The 19,701-nt window shown below is 42.4% G+C and overlaps 1 protein-coding gene across 3 annotated transcripts in view; it reads right to left on the reverse strand.

Annotated features, from left to right (window-relative positions):
• Positions 1-2,197: 2,197 nt before the first annotated feature.
• ECHDC1 (ethylmalonyl-CoA decarboxylase 1) overlaps positions 2,198-19,701 on the reverse strand; it is a 29,279-nt gene continuing 11,775 nt past the window's right edge. For all 3 annotated transcript variants that reach the window (XM_081856238.1, XM_081856239.1, XM_081856237.1), the window contains exons 3-6: positions 19,480-19,622; positions 13,948-14,000; positions 12,407-12,487; positions 2,198-2,620 (exon numbers count right to left, since the gene is read on the reverse strand). In XM_081856238.1, coding sequence (XP_081712364.1) covers positions 2,215-2,620; positions 12,407-12,487; positions 13,948-14,000; positions 19,480-19,622 — 683 coding nt within the window. In that variant the 3' untranslated portion in view covers positions 2,198-2,214. The remainder of the gene's footprint in view (positions 2,621-12,406; positions 12,488-13,947; positions 14,001-19,479; positions 19,623-19,701) is intronic.

The following is a 19,701-nucleotide window of genomic DNA, read 5'->3' on the forward strand; positions in this document are numbered from 1 at the left end:
TGATATTGAACATGCTCTATTTTGCACCCTGGCACCATGCCTTCATGTCAACAATGCTGCTGTATCAAGCAAAATGAAGGACGGCTCTAATAACACTTTCATCAGGAATGATTCTATAAATTAAGTGAATTCAGAGAGCCTAGCTGTAGTTATTTTGGATTCTCTGTGCAAGCCTCCAGCAGGGATTCACAATCCTTGGCTTGCCTTTATAACAAGCCAAAAATCATGCTTGTTATGACTCACCATGCCGAGAGATGAGCAGGGTCTTACTTCATATCACACCATTCTCCAAGCTGGGAGGTCAGTGGGCGTGGGGGGATACTTGCTGCTTTCCAAGAGTCTCCAAGGCTCAGTTGTTAGCTGTTGAGCACCTGCTCTTCTCAGGAGAAGCACATATATTCTTCCTCAGTATTGCACTCAATAGGTTGGAAATGTGCTCACCAGTGATATGTTTGTCTATGAGCACTTCAGTTTTTCTTGATAAATTGAGTTATGAAAAAGCTGTGCTGCAGAAAGCTTGAGTCAAGAGGTTGCCATGTTTCATCCACCACTGCAAATGTCTTGCTGTAACAGACTTTCTGATTTGTCACAGCTTTGTATGCCGAGTGTATCACCAAAAAGAACAAAACAAATAAAACAAATCTGCACTCCTCTTTGCTGGATCAACTGCTATCATTACTGGCTCTGATAAGGTCTATTCCCCACCCCGCCTCCCAGGTGACATAAAAAGAATAACAGTAGGGTCATCATTAGAAAGGAAGAACTACAAATAATAGTATTACAAACAGAACAGAAGTAATGACTTGTTTGACTCAAAGTTCTTGCAGTCCTAACACAAATATGAAGAAGTTTATACTACAGAAACTACAGCTTTAAATGCATCAAGGATATTGTATACAAAACCAATTTACTGTTTCCACAAAGCAGCTAGATACTGGTTTTGGCACTCTGAATGCAATTGAAAGTTTGCAGATGCAAGTCATCTTGGAGATGCTTTTTTGTATAGGCTGAAAAAGGTAAGGTCAATTAAGTTAACCAGGAAATCCATCCAATATGTCTTTGATCCATATATGCCTAGACACCATCACTGATATTTGCAGATACAGCATGATTGTGTGAAAATCCGTTTTACATTTAACAATGGGTCTGTCAACTTTATCTACACAAAGACCTAAGATGAAGGTGAGATGTTCTTGCACTTAATACAAAATCTTATAGCACCTTCAAGAATAACAAATGCATAAGCTTTTGTAGATGAAATCCACTTAATCAGATACAATGTGGACTTGGGTTCATGAAAGTTTATGGCATAATAAATTTGTTGGTTGTTAAGGTGCCTCAAGATTCTTTGTTTTTGCTGCAACAAACAAACACAGTTCACCTTTCTGGTGTAAGTTTGAGATGGTTTAATAAGCTGAAGGCAGGAGCTTTGGGGCTGTGCATGTAGTGTATGAGCTCACTGAGTACCACCTAGATGAAGTTTGAGGAAAGCTATACTGTTACTTATTTTAGTTCTGACCTGGCCAATTCTCAGTGTACATGTACACAGGGCTAAAGTTGCTTTTAGGTTAAACCTATTTTTGATCAAACTATGTCCAACTTGGACATGATTGTTTCCAAGAGCTTTGAACTGGAGACATCATCAACAACAACCAAACCCATTTGAAAAGGATATCATCTTACATCCATCTCAGGTCTTTGCAAGGATAAACTTGGCTAAAATGCTGCACTTGCCTTTCAAAATATTATGCCCGTACATAACATAATGCACATGAAAATAATGCATTCAGTGAAGATGCTTTGAAAGAGTAAGTTTAATTACTACTCCAAGTATGATAGCTCTTAGTACGAGAGAGAGGAACATCTTACATATACTCACTGGGATGCAAATGTCTCCTGGCTGATTTGCAGACTTCCATATGCATACAACCTCCACGTGCAATATGCAGCAAGTTGCTGGAAGGGAAATATATATACATATATATTTACCCTACCTGGGACTAAGCTCCCAGCATTTCTTTTATTTTTCAAGAACAAATTTCCCTAATCTCCACTTTAGCTATGATCAGAGTATAGGGGGCTTATAATCAAACGTCCCAGAAAGTTAATGCCCACTGAGTTGATACAATTCTTAACAGTTTCTCCCAAATCCCTGTTTGGCAGCAGCTGTTTGTTTGGAAAAGAAAGATCAAAACCATTTCTTTTGTGTGTCATTTATTTATGTTTTGTTCTCTGAGCCAAAGCCTGCAAATTGGCAGGCCCACCCCAAACAGTTCCAAAAACCTCTTTTTCAGTCATCAAGGCAGCTTCTAACTGCAGCTCTCGTCCTGCAGAAACCACTTTCTTCACAGCCTGAATTACTGCAGGAGGGCCCTTTGTGTATGGTCTGAGCCATGTACGTGTTTCTTCCAGTGACTCAAGTTCATCAGACGAGGACAACACGGCTTCTACCAGGCCAATACGAAGGGCGGTTTCTGGATCCACTTTTACAGCACCACTCAGCAACTTGAGGGCAGGGCTGCTGCCAAGGATTTGTACGAGCCTGGCAGCTCCTCCCCAGCCTGGTACTAAGCCCATCTGCTTGTGGACAAATCTAATTTCGCTCTCTGGGGTCATTAACCTGTCAGTGAGAAACAAGTATTCAGTTGTTAATTTATACTGAGGCTTAGCAGTCAAGCCATCTCAGTTCTCTCTGCCTCATTCCTATGCAAAGCACAATTTCGGATGGCAAGATGCAGACTGTAAGTGTTTTCTAACGTTAGGCAGGCTAATGCTACATCAAGCAAGCAATTTGCAGAGACTGAATCCAAAGTAAGGCAAAACAAATGGATCACTTTGAAAGGGAAGACAACAACCTTTAATCCAAAATGAGAAGCCAGCATTTTTATATTAGGTTGAATATTACCTTTCAGATTAGAAATACGCAAGGACAGATTCTTATTACCACCTCAGCATGGGTCAGGGGTTGTTTAAGGACAACCTATGCTCATTTTCAACGACTTCAGTCTGAGGAGTTGCAATGAACACATATCTTCTTCTTTGGCGATCACTCGTAGCCGAGTAAGATTGTCTTCCATAAACACGGTTTTAACGATGAGTCCGTAAGTGACTGGAGGCCAATTCTGGACCCACACGTCCTTCCACAGTGGGGACATTGGTTCCCGGGCGGGAGTTGATCACAGTGTGGATTTGCCAGGCGTGCCTTCCTCTTAGCACGTTTCTCCCTTGAGTTCGAGTGTCTTCAAAGTCCATGACACCTTTGGTAAAGGCTGTTCTCCGACTGGAGCACTCGCAGGCCACTGTTTTCCAGTTGTCAGTGTTTATACTACATTTTTTTAGATTTGCCTAGACAGTCTTTAAACCTCTTAATGAACACACATAAAACCCTATGGGCATGGGGCTGAAATCAGATGGCAAGACTGGGAGGGATTGTTTTGCCATGAAGCAGCCCATGTTTTGCTGGGCTTTCTTAGCTAAGCAAATGTTTGTGGTCATCAGGATTCCATTGGTCCCATTTATTTTTTTTTAAAGGAATGCCAAATATGCTAAATGGGGCTTACTCCCAAGTAAATATACACAAATTGTCAGCCCTAGTCCTAGTCTGTTCTCCTCCTAGTATGAACATGTGGATGTGATGAAGGAGAGCAGGGCTGTTTTGGAACCAGTTGGCTAAGATATAACCATTTCCTTGGCTGCCTGTCACCAAAATGACTATCCCCAATCTTCTCTCTTGGAGCCACAGGGACCGTCTGGAGTTTATATTAATAATAGCAGTCAAGTACCTCACCATGAAACAGGTAGCCTCAGACCTACCTAAAGCAAACAAATTAATAATTACTGGATTAGAGAACATCTCTACCACTCAGAAAAGGGGAGGGAATATATATTTCAAAAGTAAGTGAAGAAAATACTATAATAAAGCAAAATAATTTCAAAGGCTTTCAGTAGCTAAATGATGTTTCAGTGGCCAAGGGGGGTATTTTTTAAAAATCATTTGTGTAAAAAGGAACTTCTTGAGAGATACTGCAGCTGTTAGTGGTAGCTGATAAGTAGAAGAAATCTTCATAGTATTGGGGAAAACGCATAGCAGTATAACCCACATAATGGAAGTACAGCCCAGTAAAATAAGTGATGGATATTATATAAACAAACAAAGGACAAAGCTTCTTTCGGCCAAACCAGTTGGAAAATGGCCCAGATATTGATAACAGAACTGAGAAGACAGCCAATATTCCATGTACTTTTTTGATAGAGAAAGAGAGCTGGTCAACTATATCCTTGTAATTTGGACAAGATCAAGGGGGTGGCATTTTAGAATCCATTGCATAATTAAAACTTTCTTGATATAAGATGAAAGAAAGAAAGAAAGAAAGAAAGAAAGAAAGAAAGAAAGAAGAATGAGAAATAAAAGAAAAGGGCTTCTGATTTTCTGTATGTCAGTTACATAGAAAGATTTATTCAAAACATTCACATTTTAGTGAAGAATCCAGGCAGCACGAGAATCAAGAAGTGATGGGGAAAACAACAGAGAAAAATGAGATTTTGTTCTATAGTTCAGTAAAAAAGAGAGAAGAGAGATGGCAATTGCTATAATGGTCAGGACCTTGCCTTTTTTTGCGTCTCATGTGAATGCTCTTTATTGTGCTTTAAAAATAGAGAGAGAAGCACAATGCTGAGGTTAATGCCACTTTGCAGAGGAAAACTAGTGCAGTTACCAGATGAATTGGAAAAGGCCAAGCAAAATGATAAAGGGGCTGAAGTAACTCCCATATGAGGAAAGGTCACAACATCCAGGACCCTTTTTTTTGGGGGGGGGGATAGGGCAAATAAGCGAGAGAGAAAATGATATGTGCAAAATTGTGCATGGTGTGCAGAAGGAAGGGACACCTCAGGAAGCCGAATGTTACAGGTTTCAGGGCAGACAAAAGTAAGTGCTTCACACAGCACACAGGCCACAACATAGTGGTAGCCACCAACTCGGACAACTTTAAAAGGGCCTTATACAGACTAATGGAGGACAAGACTATCAAAGACTCCTGCCCATGATGACTATATATTAGCTCCAAAATCAGCGGCGATGTGCCTCTCACTACCAGTCGCTTGGGAGAACAATTAGGAAGAGTTGATGCTGCACTCGTGTCTTGCTTGAGGGATTCCTGCAGGCATCTGGTTGGCCACTGAGAGAACAGGATACTAGACCAGGCAGGCCTCTGGTCTCTTCCATCAGGGCTCGTCTTATGAACCTGATGATATGTTTCTGTACTTTGCTGGAATAGAGCCAGAGACTTGAACAGGCTTGCCACAGTAAATTGTTCGGCAGCATCCGCTGGCCTTCGCAGCTCACGTCTTCCACAACATCTATGAACTTACCTTATTGCGTACTATCGTTGTGGTGATAAAACCTTGGCACAGTCAGAGTGGATATCAGCGGGGAGAAAGAGAGACAGTCGCACATAGGTCAGGAAGCAGGAAGGAATGAGGGGTGGATAACGGAGGGGAAGAAGAGAGTGAGCAGTAGGCAAGTATGGGGCGGCGGTTACGAAGAAGGAAGAATGAGGCTGAGATCAGGATCATACAGAAGACAGAGACAATATGCAGATTGAGAGCTTCTGGAGAAGCAACAATACATGCATAGGTTTTATTTGCTGGGTAGGCAGAACTCTGAGTTTCTCCCACTGATTTTAACCAGAAAAAAAGATTAAAGGAATGTATGCTGTAACAACCTGAACATGGAAGGCATAATTTTTGAGAGAAGAAGTTCTTATAAATGTGCAGCCACTGCTGCCACCATTCTCCATGCTTCCCTTGCAGGCCTACACAGGAGGAACATTATGTGGACATAAGCCAATATTATCATGTGCGCTACACAGAACTCAGTCATGCAGACAAATAATCTTCCGCACTGAACATGGACTTTTAAGGTTGTCTGGAGAATGCCCTGTTTAATATGTATCTGCTTGAATCTGCTTTCAAATATGGAGAAATTTGTTTGGATTATTGCTATTAATAGGTAACAAACAGAAAAAAACACACCAGCAACTAGGCAATAATCCAAAACACTGTGGTCCATGCTGCTGGGAAAATGGCAACTCTGGGCTATATACATAGAATTGTAGAGTTGGAAGGGACTCTGAGGATCATCTAGTCCAGCCTTTCTCAACCTGTGGGTCCCCAGATGTTGTTGAACTACAACTCCCATCACCCCTAGCTAGCAAGGCCGGAGCTCAGGGATGATGGGAGTTGTAGTCCAACAACATCTGGGGACCCACAGGTTAATCCAACCCCCTGCAATGCCGGAATATGCAGTTGTCTCATACAGGGATTGAAGCTGCAGCCTTGGCCTTATCAGCACCATGCTCTAGCCAGCTGAGCTATCAGACACATTGTTTGAAGCAGGATGGAAATTAAACACAAGGGAAGGGCTGTGGCTCAGGAGTGGAGCCCATGCTTTGAATGCAAAGGGAGCCAGGCTGAATCCCCATCTTCTACGGGTAGATCTGAGACAGGCTGAGGGCAGGCAGACTGAGTTAGGTGGAGTCATGCCCATTTTTCTTAACAGGACAGCCTCCACGGCTTGCAGCTCTAAAAACGTGTTTAAAATGCAGATGATTAAAAAGGCCGGTCTGACTTTTGCAGGTCACTGCAGATATCATGAACTCAGCTGACCAATGGAAGATTAAAAATGAGTATCCCTCACACTTCATGCATAAAGCGATCCCTCTGTTTCTTAGCTTGCACCTTATTTCTGTGAGCACATCATTGGCTCACATGAACACACTGCACCAAGCTCGCAGCAGTGTTTTGTCAGCTTACATTTCTCAAGAAGAGCTCATATGTGAATGCTCGGTGTGAAATTTAGGCCATATATTTGTAAGAAAGAACTGTGAACAGAGGAAACTTCATTTTGCATTAAAACCATCTTGTTTACTGGACCGCTGCTCTGGATTTAAAAAGAAGAAATAAAAAGACCATAACAACGCCTGTGTGTTCCTCTCTAATGATATGACTTGTGATTCAAGTGGCATGGTCTGGAATACTAATGATTTTTACAGTTTTCCTAGAAGAGAAGGATAAGCAACCTAGAAAATGCAAGAATTTGATCTGCCATAGCTCCAAAGCTTTATTCACTGGCAAGCAGGGGGAGTGAGGAGAGGAGGGGAGTGTGATGGAGCCACATATCTCAGAATCTACTTTGGTATCACTTACACACACAACAAAGCTGTGTGTATTCTGCCCATGTACAAATGTGCTTTGCAAATATAAAATTCAACCTAAGTTTCTAGTTAGGAGATGTGTAGAGATAAGCTCTCCCACATTTTCAGGCCTGCTGAAGAATCAAGAGTTACAAATCCCAGACACCTCTAGCAGTATTCTAGACTGACTAGAGGGGGGGGGGAGATTTACAGATGTAGAGTCTGCTTCAAGAATATCATAGGTAAAGCTAAAGGACCCCTGGATGGCTAAATCCAGTCAAAGGTGACTATGGGGTTATGGCGCTCATCTTGCTTTCAGGCTGAGGGAGCATTTGTCCACAGACAAATTTCCAGGTCATGCAGCCAACATGACTAAACTGCTTCTGGGGCAATGGAACACCGTGACGGAAACCAGAGTGCACATAAATGTCATTTACCTTCCCACCACAGCGGTACCTATTTATCTACTTGCACTGGCATGCTTTGGAACTGCTAGGTTGGCAGAAACTGGGACAGAGCAACAGGAGCTCACTCTGTCACACAGATTCAAACTGCTGACCTTCTGACCTAAAGTGTCTATAAAGGTCTAGGCTGTGCCTCCTCCATTTATCCAGACGAGGTAAGTGTGGGTTATTCAGGATAGAAACCTGCTCAGCATTTTATTTTCTAGTCCAATTCAAAGGTCACCTTCTCCCAGAACCGGGTGATCAGTGGAACTGACCTCCAGCTTACAAACTTCTGCTTCCCAGCTCTGCATCTCCCTTGAACTGCAACAGAGAAGGGGGACCTGAGGGCTTCGTTCAGATAGAGCGTGTGCCGGCAAGTTCCTCCCTATCTTCCTCAGATTTCTTTATTCTTCCCTTACCAGAGCACTGTGAGACAGAGCTGCAGAAAAGCCAGCCATGTAATGTAGTAATCAGACCTATGCTAATGCCCTATTCTCCGTCCCCCCTCCATTTCTATATCATTGCTAGTAGCACTGGGCGGAGTTCGAAAGTGATTGAAGTTAAAGCCATATCTTCAGTTAGCAGAAGCATTAAACATGAGATATCAAACTGAAGTTTCCCACCTCAGGCCAGCTTGTAATTATACAGTATTTCATGGTTGTAATTATACAGTAATATCTAAACTGTGTGGCTAAATGCAAAGCTATTTTTAATTGATGCTTCTTCCCCCCCTTAAAAGAAGTTGAAAATTTGTTTCTGCACATAGCTCTTCAACTTCATTTTTTTCCGTGCCAAATAACCTGATCGTGGTATGAGGCCTAATTGCATAGATTCAGACACAAGGAGCTGGCATTAGCACAGGAGTCGAACACTTAAGGAGGATGGCGGGTAGAGGAAGTGATCCATGGGTCATGGGTGCTTTAGTTGAGATTCTTGCATTGCAGGGGGTTGGACTACATGATCCTCAGGGTACCTTCCAACTCTATGAACACCCAGTACCCCTGACCATTGGCCAAGCTAACTGGGCCTGAACTCCAAATGGCCGGCATTCTTCTGGCATGCCTGTAACATTAGCTCATCCTCCAGCAGCACATGAGCATGGTGAATGCCCAGCCACCTGGAGAGCAAACCCAGCCTGTGACACTTCCACTTCTGCCTGCCACCCCGGCTACCAGAAAAAAGGAACTCCCAAGAGTTACAGGTTAATTCACCACCGGGGAGGGGACAACTAGGGCTTTTTTCAGCCAGAACTTGCTGAAACTCAGTTCTGGCACCTCTCAGGTGGGAGCCATTGCCATTCTAAGAGAACAAGTGTTCTAGAAAAATGGCACTGGGGACAACCACTGGCTAACTCTCCTGTCACCAATCAGTGAGTTTGTTATTTATTTAGTAAGTGTCTATCCCACCTTCTCCCCAAGGGAGAAGTTCTCCCTGCTTGTCATTTTATCTTAGCAACAAAACGATGTGGTATGTTAGGCTGAAAAACAGTGACTGGCCCAAGGTCACCCAGTGAGCTTAATGGCCGAGTGGGGATTTGAACCCCGATCTCCCAAAGCCTAGTCCAATGCTTTAACCACTGTACCAAACTGGTTGTTCAGGTCAGCCTGTTTTGCCCTCCCCTGCTTTCCACCAATGCATGCAGCCTGAAAGAGCAGTCTGACATGCAGGGGGAAGCCCCCTGGGTTGTCAGAAGTATTCAGTCAGCACCTCACACCCAGGTTTCAAATGAAGAAGTTTTTTATTAAAGTCAGAGATGAAGGTATAAGGAGAGGAGAGAGAGAACAGGTAAGATAGCGCAAGCAGAAAAGCAAACAGTTTACTGTCTAAACAACCCACACTAGACAACAGAGCAAGGATTACCCATGATGTTGAGGAGATGACCGGGTTTTTTTAAACCCTGTAGATACAATTTGATACAATTCTCTATGCAGGTATGGCTATGTGCACTCAAACAATCACTACAGGCACTTGGGGACTTGACAAGGGATGCCTAAGAGGATGAAAGGTTGATACTTCTCAACAAGCAAGGAAGGAGGAAGTAAAAAGGTGACAGCAGGGAGAGATTTCCTAATTACTTCAGGTAGACAGAATCTGGGGGGGGGGGGGCGCGTTTCAGCTTGCAATGCGACAGGAAAGTTACTATGTAATTGGGAATCTATGCCATTTAAAGAGACGGGCATTTCGTTCTCAGGCTTTTCTCCAAAATGAGCTGTTCAAATATAAAGAAAGGGGGTAGTGGAATTGCTTGACTTTATGACTAAGCTACAGGAAGTAGCGATGGCCACCCATTCAGAAGGTTTTATTTTTTTTAAAAAATAATTTTTATTGGGTTTTTACATTTTATAACAACAAACACACACACAAAGACAAAAACACACAAACACACAAATACAATTACATACCCTAATTTTCTTTACCCACTTTCATTGACTTCCCCCCACCCCCTCCTCTTACATCCCAGTTCCAAAATTAATTCAGCAAGTTCTTACCTAACCTCTTAAACATATTCATATTGTTTTTAAAAATTAAATTCTTTTTGTTTATCTATATTCAACTTATCCAATTCTCTTATAATCATTAATTTCTTTTTTTTTTAAGGTCGATCTAACTTCCCTTCCACAAATTTTCCCTTTATTATATTAATTATAGGTCACATTGACCAAGTAAAACAAATCATAACATTTTATAATTCTATTCTCTCTCCCCCCCCCGCCCCGGTTTCTGTCCCTTCCCAGACAAATGTCCAAAAAACAAACAAAAAATAGTTCTTAGCCCGGATTCCTCACGTCCGAGGCGTCTGATTCTCTGTCAGTCCCTCTCTGCCAACTATATTGGTAATCCTCTTTGTTGGTCCTAAGACCCCGAAGGAGTTCAGTCAGAGTCACATCATATTTTCTTTCATCCAGAATGTTAAAGAGTGTTTGCTGCGAAGGACCATCTAGTTTTCCATACTCAAGAGGAAAGTCCCAATCATGTTGCTTTATTCTTTTTAGTTTTAATATTCCAAGTACTCCAGGGACTTCCCTCTTCTTCTTTCTCATCTTTCGCAGGTTTGTAATCCAAAGGTCTTCTTGCTCATACTCTAACAATGCAGATTCCTGGTTGATATTTTCCACTTGTAGTGTCTGAGCTCCTTCTTTCTTCTCTGTCAATTCCAAAGGCATCTCTTCCTGCTCAGCTACAGAGTTTTTGTCATACGTCTCCTTTGTGCATTCAGCAGAGTTGTTTGTTTCAGAATTCAAGGTCATAAAAACTTTACTCAAAGCCATACTCTGCTCCTGCAGGATTCCCACGAGAAAGAACATTTTTTCTATCTCCGCCAGTAATTTTCCCTCTGCAGCCATTGTAATGTCACTAATTCCCCCTAGGGGGCTTTCAGTTATTTAGTAGTCCTTTTCCAATAATCTGTTACTTTGTTATTATCAATACTTTGTTTCCAATCGCCTCAGTTCAAATGTATCACCTTTAATTCCAAGAGTTGTTAAAAAACAAAATTCTTTACTTTGTCCGCCCGTTTGACAGCTTCTTTGACAGCTGTCAAACTCCTTTCATTTCTTCCTCCGGCACCCAAATAGGACACTCCCGGGTTTTTTGGGGGGATTACAGACAAAGTTCCAAAGTTCCCTTTCTCTCCAGCACAAAATCTTCTTCTATCAAATTTGTGAAAAACTTTTAAATCATCAAAACAGTATTCATTCCGCCTTAATTCTCCGTTCCTTGCTTTAAATCGTCTATAAGTAGAGGGGGTGCGGACTTCCCATTAACACATCCCCCGATCATGCCGAATTCACAGGATAAAATTTTTAGAGTCCAAATTCCACTACTCACAGGTCCTTTGTTATCCAGTCCAAATTTTGGGAAGAAAGTCAGCGCTCTCCGGCCATGGCTTGCGGCTTCGCTCCACTGAAGTAGCGGTCTACTCTCAGCACCACGCCACTCTCCGTACCCTCTCCGTAGCCTTTAAAAAGGCTCTTCATGGGTCGGGGAGGGCGCTTAAGGTGCCCACCGAGTCACCAAGTCCGCAGGCTTCCGCGCCTGCGGTTTCTGAGGGTCCCTGTGTCGCCGGCACGGCAAGACCCGTCTTCAGTAGAGCCGATTCCCTCCGGAGCTCGGAGGGAATCCGCCATTAGCCGTTCGCGCTAACCCGGAAGTCCCCATTCAGAAGGTTTTAAAAGAGGATTAGACAAATTCAAGGGGGATATGACTATCAATAGCTTCTAGTCAAAATGGTTATGTTCCGCTGCAGTATCCCTCTGTATAGTGGTAGGTGGGAATAATGAGCGGGCAGAGGTCTGTTGTACTCATGTCCTCTTTTGAGCTTCCCATAGGCATTTGAACAGGATGATGGGCTAGGTGGGACTTTGGCCTGATCTCTTCTCATGTTCTTATGTAACCAGTTCTCTTATTGTGGAAGTTAAAAAGATTCCTTGTAATCCAACATTTTCACAACATAGGACAAAACACTCAAATGGGTGTAGGCGTTCCCTTTAAAATATTCCCTTTTATTTATAAAAAAATTGTTAAATTGACTTTCTATCAACATATACTCAAGGCAATCTATTCTATTTAAAGCCAAGAGCAAACAGCACAAAGGATTGTTTAAAAAACCCCACGATACTATGGCAGCTATGGCAGCATGAAAGAAAAGTGCTAGGAGAATGAAGTAGATGAGATTGTATCTGCCACTCTTTCCCTGGGCACAATCCAAATGTGAAAACAATGTCTGAACAGAGTCCCAAGTCTGCTCAGGGATGCATTTAACCCTACCTGAAGTCACATGCAGTGGTGAGTTCCGCTCCTCCTCCCAGAGCTTTCCCTTGTACTAATGCAACTGTAATCAAAGGTAACCTACACAAAACGGGGAGCAAGAAAGAAACCATTCAAAATTAGAACTACAGTCAAAGGCATGCTATTCCAACCAAGACAAACCGTTGTTTGTCTTGGAAAGTAAGCATAACACATAAACATAGGAAACAAAAGCCATTATCATAGCAACAGTAAAAATACAAAAAAGCAGTAGATCTGCTTCATATTTGTTTTACGGTTCTCTTTTGTAGGCTACCTTGAAAATCTAGATTAATAAAATTACGTTTTAATAAAAAAATTTTATTTTTAAAAAAGGTGAAAGTAAGCATTAAAGTGCACACACATTGTGAAGACTGCCGGGTGGGGGTGGGATTGTAAGCTTTTATGTTTTTTAGACTTTATGGAGGACTGGCAGCTGTTTAGTTTTGCCCATTTATGGTGCCATGTCATGACACTCCCCCCCCCCGAAAGCTACCTTATCTTTGCATATATAAATAAGTTTCTTTTGGGGGGAAACACATAACCAGAGTCAGACATTCTGTTAAATTTTCTAATCTTTTTTATTCTGTATGACACATTTAGAGGAACAACTCAAAAGCTAATATGTGTACCTGGCTAGTGTGGTTTTGAGCTCTCAAGAGGCCAAAATTAGAAAAAGTGTATGAAAGCTACAGCCCCCAACATTGACATGAACCGATAATGAAACTCAGTTATAAGACTATTCCTTCAAATGTGTCATGAAGAACTGGGGACTGAGAGGTTACTGGCTACGAATTTTGGGGAATTCGTTTTCCGAAGCTCCCTCTCCCACAAGTTTGCCTCACGGTCTTTCATCCTCTGTCACCTTATTCTCGTGTGACCTTGGGCAGTGATTATTCTATGCAGCAGTAAGTCTGCATTCTGTTATAGAAACGTCTGAAACAATGGGGAACAGGATTAAATGTCAAAGAAGGGTGGACTTTTGTTTCTCATCTGGAAGTCCTTAGGTCATTCTACAAAAAAAAAAAAGCCCTCTCATAAAACTGAAGGTCAGAAATAATCCAAAACAATAGCGGCACAAGAAATACGGCTTCCCAGTTACTAAGAGAGCCTTAAGAAATGCTGGAGAGAGAGAAACCTTTGTGGGGGTGGGGGAACAGATGGTGGATTAAACTAACAGTCTCCTCCTCTGCACATGTTGCTTCCATACCCCTATGTAGGTTGTGGACATACTGCTTGCCAACTTTTAAGAGATGACTTCAACACTTTCTAGAAATTGAGAAAGAAGTTTCAGGGGGTGGTATGTCCCTGCCCCTACCACCAAAGGCTTTGTTGTCATTTCGGAAAACTTCAAGAGTTCTAAATGTCATCTGCTTATAAGAACCAACATTTTAGTTTCCAACATCTCCAGGCTTACAAATCATGCAACATGAGATGCCACTTTTGGATTTATTTATTTTTTGCTAGGGCTACAATTCAAGCTGTTGAACATTTTAAAAGTTAATCAGACAAAACACACTAACCTCATGAGTCTGGTTAAGGTGTTTTGCATGAACATACACATGTCCATCCCATCCTATAAAGAAGGAGGAAAACAGTTAAAATTATCCTGAGGTACACAAATGCCCAAAGGGAATAGATGCTCTGGAATGTTCTACTGATTCCAACTGAGCTTACATATAATAAATTTCCTAAATGTTTTGCCTAGGTTCTGTACTCTAAACTGTACCAAAGACATTGTGCTCCAAATCAGCTACTGACTGCTACCAATGGCTCCATAAAGATGCTAAATAGCACTGGAGACAAAAATAAGCAGTGGGACATTCCACAGCATAACTGCCAGGACTCCGGTGCTCGGGTCCTGTTTACAGGTTTCCCACAGCCATCTATCCGGTTGGCCACTGTGAGATCAGGATGCTAAATGAGATGGGTCACTGGAGTGATCCAGCAAGTTCTTCTCATGTTCCTTAGACACATAGTCATCCAATGCTACTCTATGGAACCAGCCCTGCAGGTATGTACAGAACCAGTGCAGAATAGCATCTGCAACCACTAACCTACAGAGCTAATTCAGGAGGAATCTATAGTTGATGGTCTCAAATGCTGCTGAAAGATAAAGCAAGAGTCACTTGATCTTCTCCTGATGGTCATCCATCAGGGCTAGCAAGGTCAACTGGGCTGCAAAACCAGGTTCTACCAAAAACTGATAAGGGCCAGAATAATTGGTTTCATCCAAGAACATCTGTACTAAGCACTTTCCCAAGAAAAGAGGTCTTTGCATTTAGGTGGAAGGTGTTAGCTGCCATTGGAGGGCAGGCTTTATTAGGAGTGGTTGCAGCACCACCCTGCCACATAACGATGCATTAACCACTTGCTGGACCCACCCACTATTTCCCTTCATCCAAGCGGGTTAAGAGGGCAAGTCAGCATTGCTACAAGCCCGTTGTCCACATTGTCAGGCCCCAGTGGAATGAGTGACTGGAGATAGTGTTTGGTGACCAAGTGGGAGTGACTGGGTTAATGGTGTGCTTGTGTGTGCTGGTGAAGATGTAGTATGGGTTGGGCGATATTAAATTAGTGCATATTGTATGATTTATGCAGATGTATCACAGAATTTGGGTGGGATGGTGAACAGTGAGGCGAGTGTTGCATTTTGGGTCAGGGTGTGCCTTGGCAAGGGAGAGGCTGAAGAGGGAAGGGGCCCCTGACTAAAGACAATTCAAAATGTGCTGCTGTGTTTTTGCTTTGGGCATATTTCTTTTTGTTATCTTGTATTATCTTGTAGTTTCTCAGGCTGTTTGTTATATAAGCATATTGCATTTGTTATTTTGTACACTGCTTAGTGGCTGAAATAGGGACTCTGCAGTCTCTAGATGTCGATTCCTAGCTTTTACAATACACAGGCTTTTTTTATTTTGCAAAACATTTTAAAAAAATGAATTTGAGACCATTAGCCTTTTCTGTTTTTATTTCTATCTATTTGGCACATATTTTTCTTCTCTTCTTCATCTACCTAAAGGTAGCCTGAGTGGCTGTACATCTCTCTCTCTCTCTCTCTCTCTCTCTCTCTCTGCAATTTTATTGCTGTTTTGACATGGTATTCTTGTTGGCTTGCATTCACTTTTTAACTGTTGTAAGACACTGCAAGACAGCTCATTATACACACACACACACACACACACATATATATATATATATATATATATATATATATATATATATAAAATATAATTAGGAATACAAATTCTATTCATAAATGAAATAGGATTGAATAAAGCTGAAGAACAAAGACATTTTCCACCCTAAGCAGTGATCTCACTATTTAACTTAAAAAACACCCTGAGCAGTGCACAAAGCAGGCCAGAAGAGAAGTCTAAAGTGTTGATGAATACAAAGATGCCTGTGTTTATGGAAGGGAAGGGGGAGAAGAGGAACTATTCATAGTGAAGAGTTTCAAAACAAAGCCACATTAATGATCTCAGAGCATTTCTGCTTCTACAAAGTAAGACTGTCAGCTGGTGCTAACTCTTGAATGGCAACCAGAAGGCGGACTGGGGAGTGCAGGCCATTATTAATATCTTATTAATTAAATGCCATGGAAGGCAGAGACTGAAAAGGCTTTGGCTCTTGGCTTCAGTTAAATGAGCCTAGTAGATTGAAGAGGAGCCCTTGATGAATAAGACCAAAAGCACCTATCTGGTTCAACATCCTATTTCCCATGGTGGCCAATCAGATTCCTCTAGAAAGTCCATAGGCAGGTGAAAGGAGGCTGCATATATAGCCGTCATGACTAGTAGGTAGCCACTCATGGCCATATATTACATATCAAACATTTTCCTCTGACAAAACTGGCTGCTACAGAAAGACATATCCAGTGGTTTGGGTAGTTCTTTCAGAGAAGATTTCCAGCTAACATTTAGCTGCTCTGCACCGCACAATAAGTTAAACTATGGGTTACTGAGACCACACAAACATGTGAACTCCCAGTGAAGAACTTTGCTTCTCCCCAGTCCTTTTTGTTGCAATGCTGTGTTAAGCTAGCCAATGCCAAGTAGCCAAGTCATCAGAGGCATGGCCTTTTCACCAGTGCTGGAAAAGACCAGTGACATTTTTCGTATTTTCTCAGCACCCACAGGGCAACACCATTCCCCAACAACAAAACCTGTTTGCGACCCTGTAATATGCTGTACAATAAGCCTGCAACTCACACACATTTAACTTGTGAGCTTTAAGCGCTTGGCAATTTATTTATTTTTTAACAATTAAAAGAAGGGAAGAAAGGAGGCAGGCATCTGGGAAGAAAAGACTTTGGCAGTCCCACTTGCCATTGTACCCAATGTGTTTTGACTATATGTATTTTGGCTTTAGGTGCAATCCCCAGAATGTAGGACTTACTGTAATTATTTTCAAAATGTGCAGTGAGAAACATCAAGCAAGGGTGAAAATAAATTACTGCCAGGCAAGATATAGTCTGAAAACTCACACTCAAGGTTCTTGAAAGACACTGGGAGTTCTGAGCCATTATTTAGAAACAACTCTCCTATGATTCAGATACCAGAAAGCAAAAGAACCTCTCACTGTAGTTAAACAGAGGGTGATATGCAACATTTGTCATATTCAGAGTAGGCTTAAATCCACTGATTTCAAAATGACTAATGCTGGATATCAGGGAATTCAGCCAAGTGAAAGGAATTTCAAAAGGGAGAGATTACAGCACATGCTTAGCTCTCCTATTGTAATTAATGGGACATAAAATGTGAGATAACTTTACACAGCTAATTACCAAAGTGATTTGGGAAGTCTGACATGCTTTCAGAGAATGGAATTTAACAAATACTTTAAAAAAAACCCTAAAAAACTGGGGTAGGTCTGCTGCTGAGAAAGTGTTTTAACCAAATCAAGTCAGACCTCCGTTTCATACTTTGAGGAATAGACAATGTGTGGTCCATGCCAACAAACCCAGGAAACAATTTTATTGAACCAAATTTGGGTCACAGTAATTGCACAAGTTTATGACTCATACCAAGGAGTAAATTTATTTTATTTCTCACATTTTGGAAATGAGATTTCCAAAGGATAGAAACATACAGCAATCAGTTGGGAGAGCACTGTCTTTTTTTCTTGCTGTAACAATAAACAAAGCCAGTCATTTCATTTCGTCCTGAGGAAAGTGAGAGCACTTTTCAATGCTGGCTTGAAAACCACTGTTAATTGACATGTTACAGCACTGGACAGGTTACTCAGCACTAATGACAGCTTTTAGTTGTCCTATGTCGCTTTATGTATCCAAGTCCTGTTTTAAAACCTAGTATTAATCCTGCCATTATTTAAACAAAGGCTGTGGCTGAATTCTTGCAAAGAATGAGATGTGATTGCAGGGAATAAAATGGACAAATATCCTCTGTGGCCAAGAACAACAACCAGCTTGATACTGGGAATTTCTGCCTCATCCAATGTAGGTTTACTCAGAAACCCATCCCAGTGTGGGACTTACTTCCAAGTGTACATAGGATTGCTGTCTGAGGAATAAAATAAACCTTGCAAAAATCTTCTCAGAAGTTGTCCCATTCAGTTCAATGGAGCTTGTTCCCAGATAAGTGGGTACAGTGGTTGTTGAATGGCTTGTCTCCTGAACAAGTCAGCTCCCGAACGCCGCAAACCCGGAAGTGAGTGTTCCAGTTAGCGAATGTTTCTTGGAAGCCAAACATCTGATGCGGCTTCCGATTGAGTGCAGGAAGCTTCTGCAGCCAGTTGGAAGCTGCACCTTGGTTTTCAAACTGTTCTTGGAGTCAAACGGACACCCGGAAGGGATTAAGTTCGACAACCAAGGTACCACTGTATTTGGAATGCAGTCTAAATAGCTTCCTTTTAACAGGAGTCTCCCTCCACATAGATTTCTTTCCCATTAACTGAACTGCAGGTGAAGGAGACCGATCCACTTTAACAGCTTGGGAAACCAATCAAGCTCATCTTACAGTCTGCAACCAGTCTCATTTCTCTGAAGAACCCGAGTGTCAGAGCTGCCTCTAGGTCCCAGCTCACAGAGGACCAACGCTAGCCAGTAATAACGTATAAAAGTCTTTATTGAAGGTTAGTTTCCATTTCCAAACCGCAGCGTGCAACTCTACGTCTTAGAAGCTAGACCGGCGAAACTCCATCTGAGTCTCCGCCTCCTAGACACCAGTTTAAGACTCTAGCTTTACTCCACCTCTTCCGTTGTTCTTTCCTCCTCTGGGTCCTTCTGCCCCCTGGGGTTTCCTCCTTTCTGGACTCTTCTGACGCTGACCCCCCTGAGTCTTGCCCCTCCTTCCGGCGGGCTTTAGGACCTGGCTCCCTATCCGGGCTGCCTGCTGTGCCGCTCGCCTGTACCTTTGAACTTGGCGCGCGCGCCTAGCCGGTAACTTTCCTCTTGACCGTTTCCCCGCTCTCCGATGGAGGCGTGGTCAATCCTGACTCATCTCCTCTCGCTGGTGGTGAGAACACTGGTCCCGATGCCTGGGACTCCTCCCCCCCCACTGCGCTCTGGTGGGGAAGCTGGTCCTGATTTCCAACTGCTGCTCTGGGAGTCCCCGCTGGCCCCTTCCTTCTGGGGTTTTCCCCTTGGCACCCCCCTTGCCCTGGCCATCGGCGCTCCCTTCTGTGAATCTTCCGATTCGCTGGAGAGGCTCATGGAATCCCTCGGACCACTTTCATCTGCTGTGCTTCCCTCGGATTCCTCCTCCTCGCTCTCCATTTCCTCCCTCTCCTGTGCCTCTGCTCCTGAGCCCCTGACATCCGAGAGATTTTAAAAAGTTTTAAAGAAGAAATGCAATAAGCTGAAGGAAGGATTTCCAGCGAGGAAATTCTGAGTAATAAATCAAAGACACGACCCCTACACTTGCACTACTTGCAATTTGTCATTCACTTCTGAAATGCTGACAGCACATTCAGCATCCAGACACAAAAGAGAATAATTATTATTGTTTTCTTATGATGATTTTCAGGGTCATCTTTCATTGAGGAACAAGTGGCTCAGAACATTAAACAGTGCATGAGAAATTGATTTATACTATTACCTGTGGGCTGGACAGCGCCCTGACGGCATTCAGATCAGACCCTGAACAAAAAGTGTTTGCTGCACCACGGACAATTAGCCCTTTTCCATCCATCCAGTTTTCCAATTCAGCAACCCTCTCCTGTAGCTCTAGCATCATCACACCTGCCATCAAAAGAAGGAACATGTGAGGGTCACCTTTAGAATGCATTTTATTAGAAAAACAATTAGTTTGAAAACAATT

This window comes from Podarcis erhardii, assembly GCF_964252035.2.
Source record: "Podarcis erhardii genome assembly, chromosome: 3".
Lineage (NCBI taxonomy): Eukaryota > Metazoa > Chordata > Lepidosauria > Squamata > Lacertidae > Podarcis > Podarcis erhardii.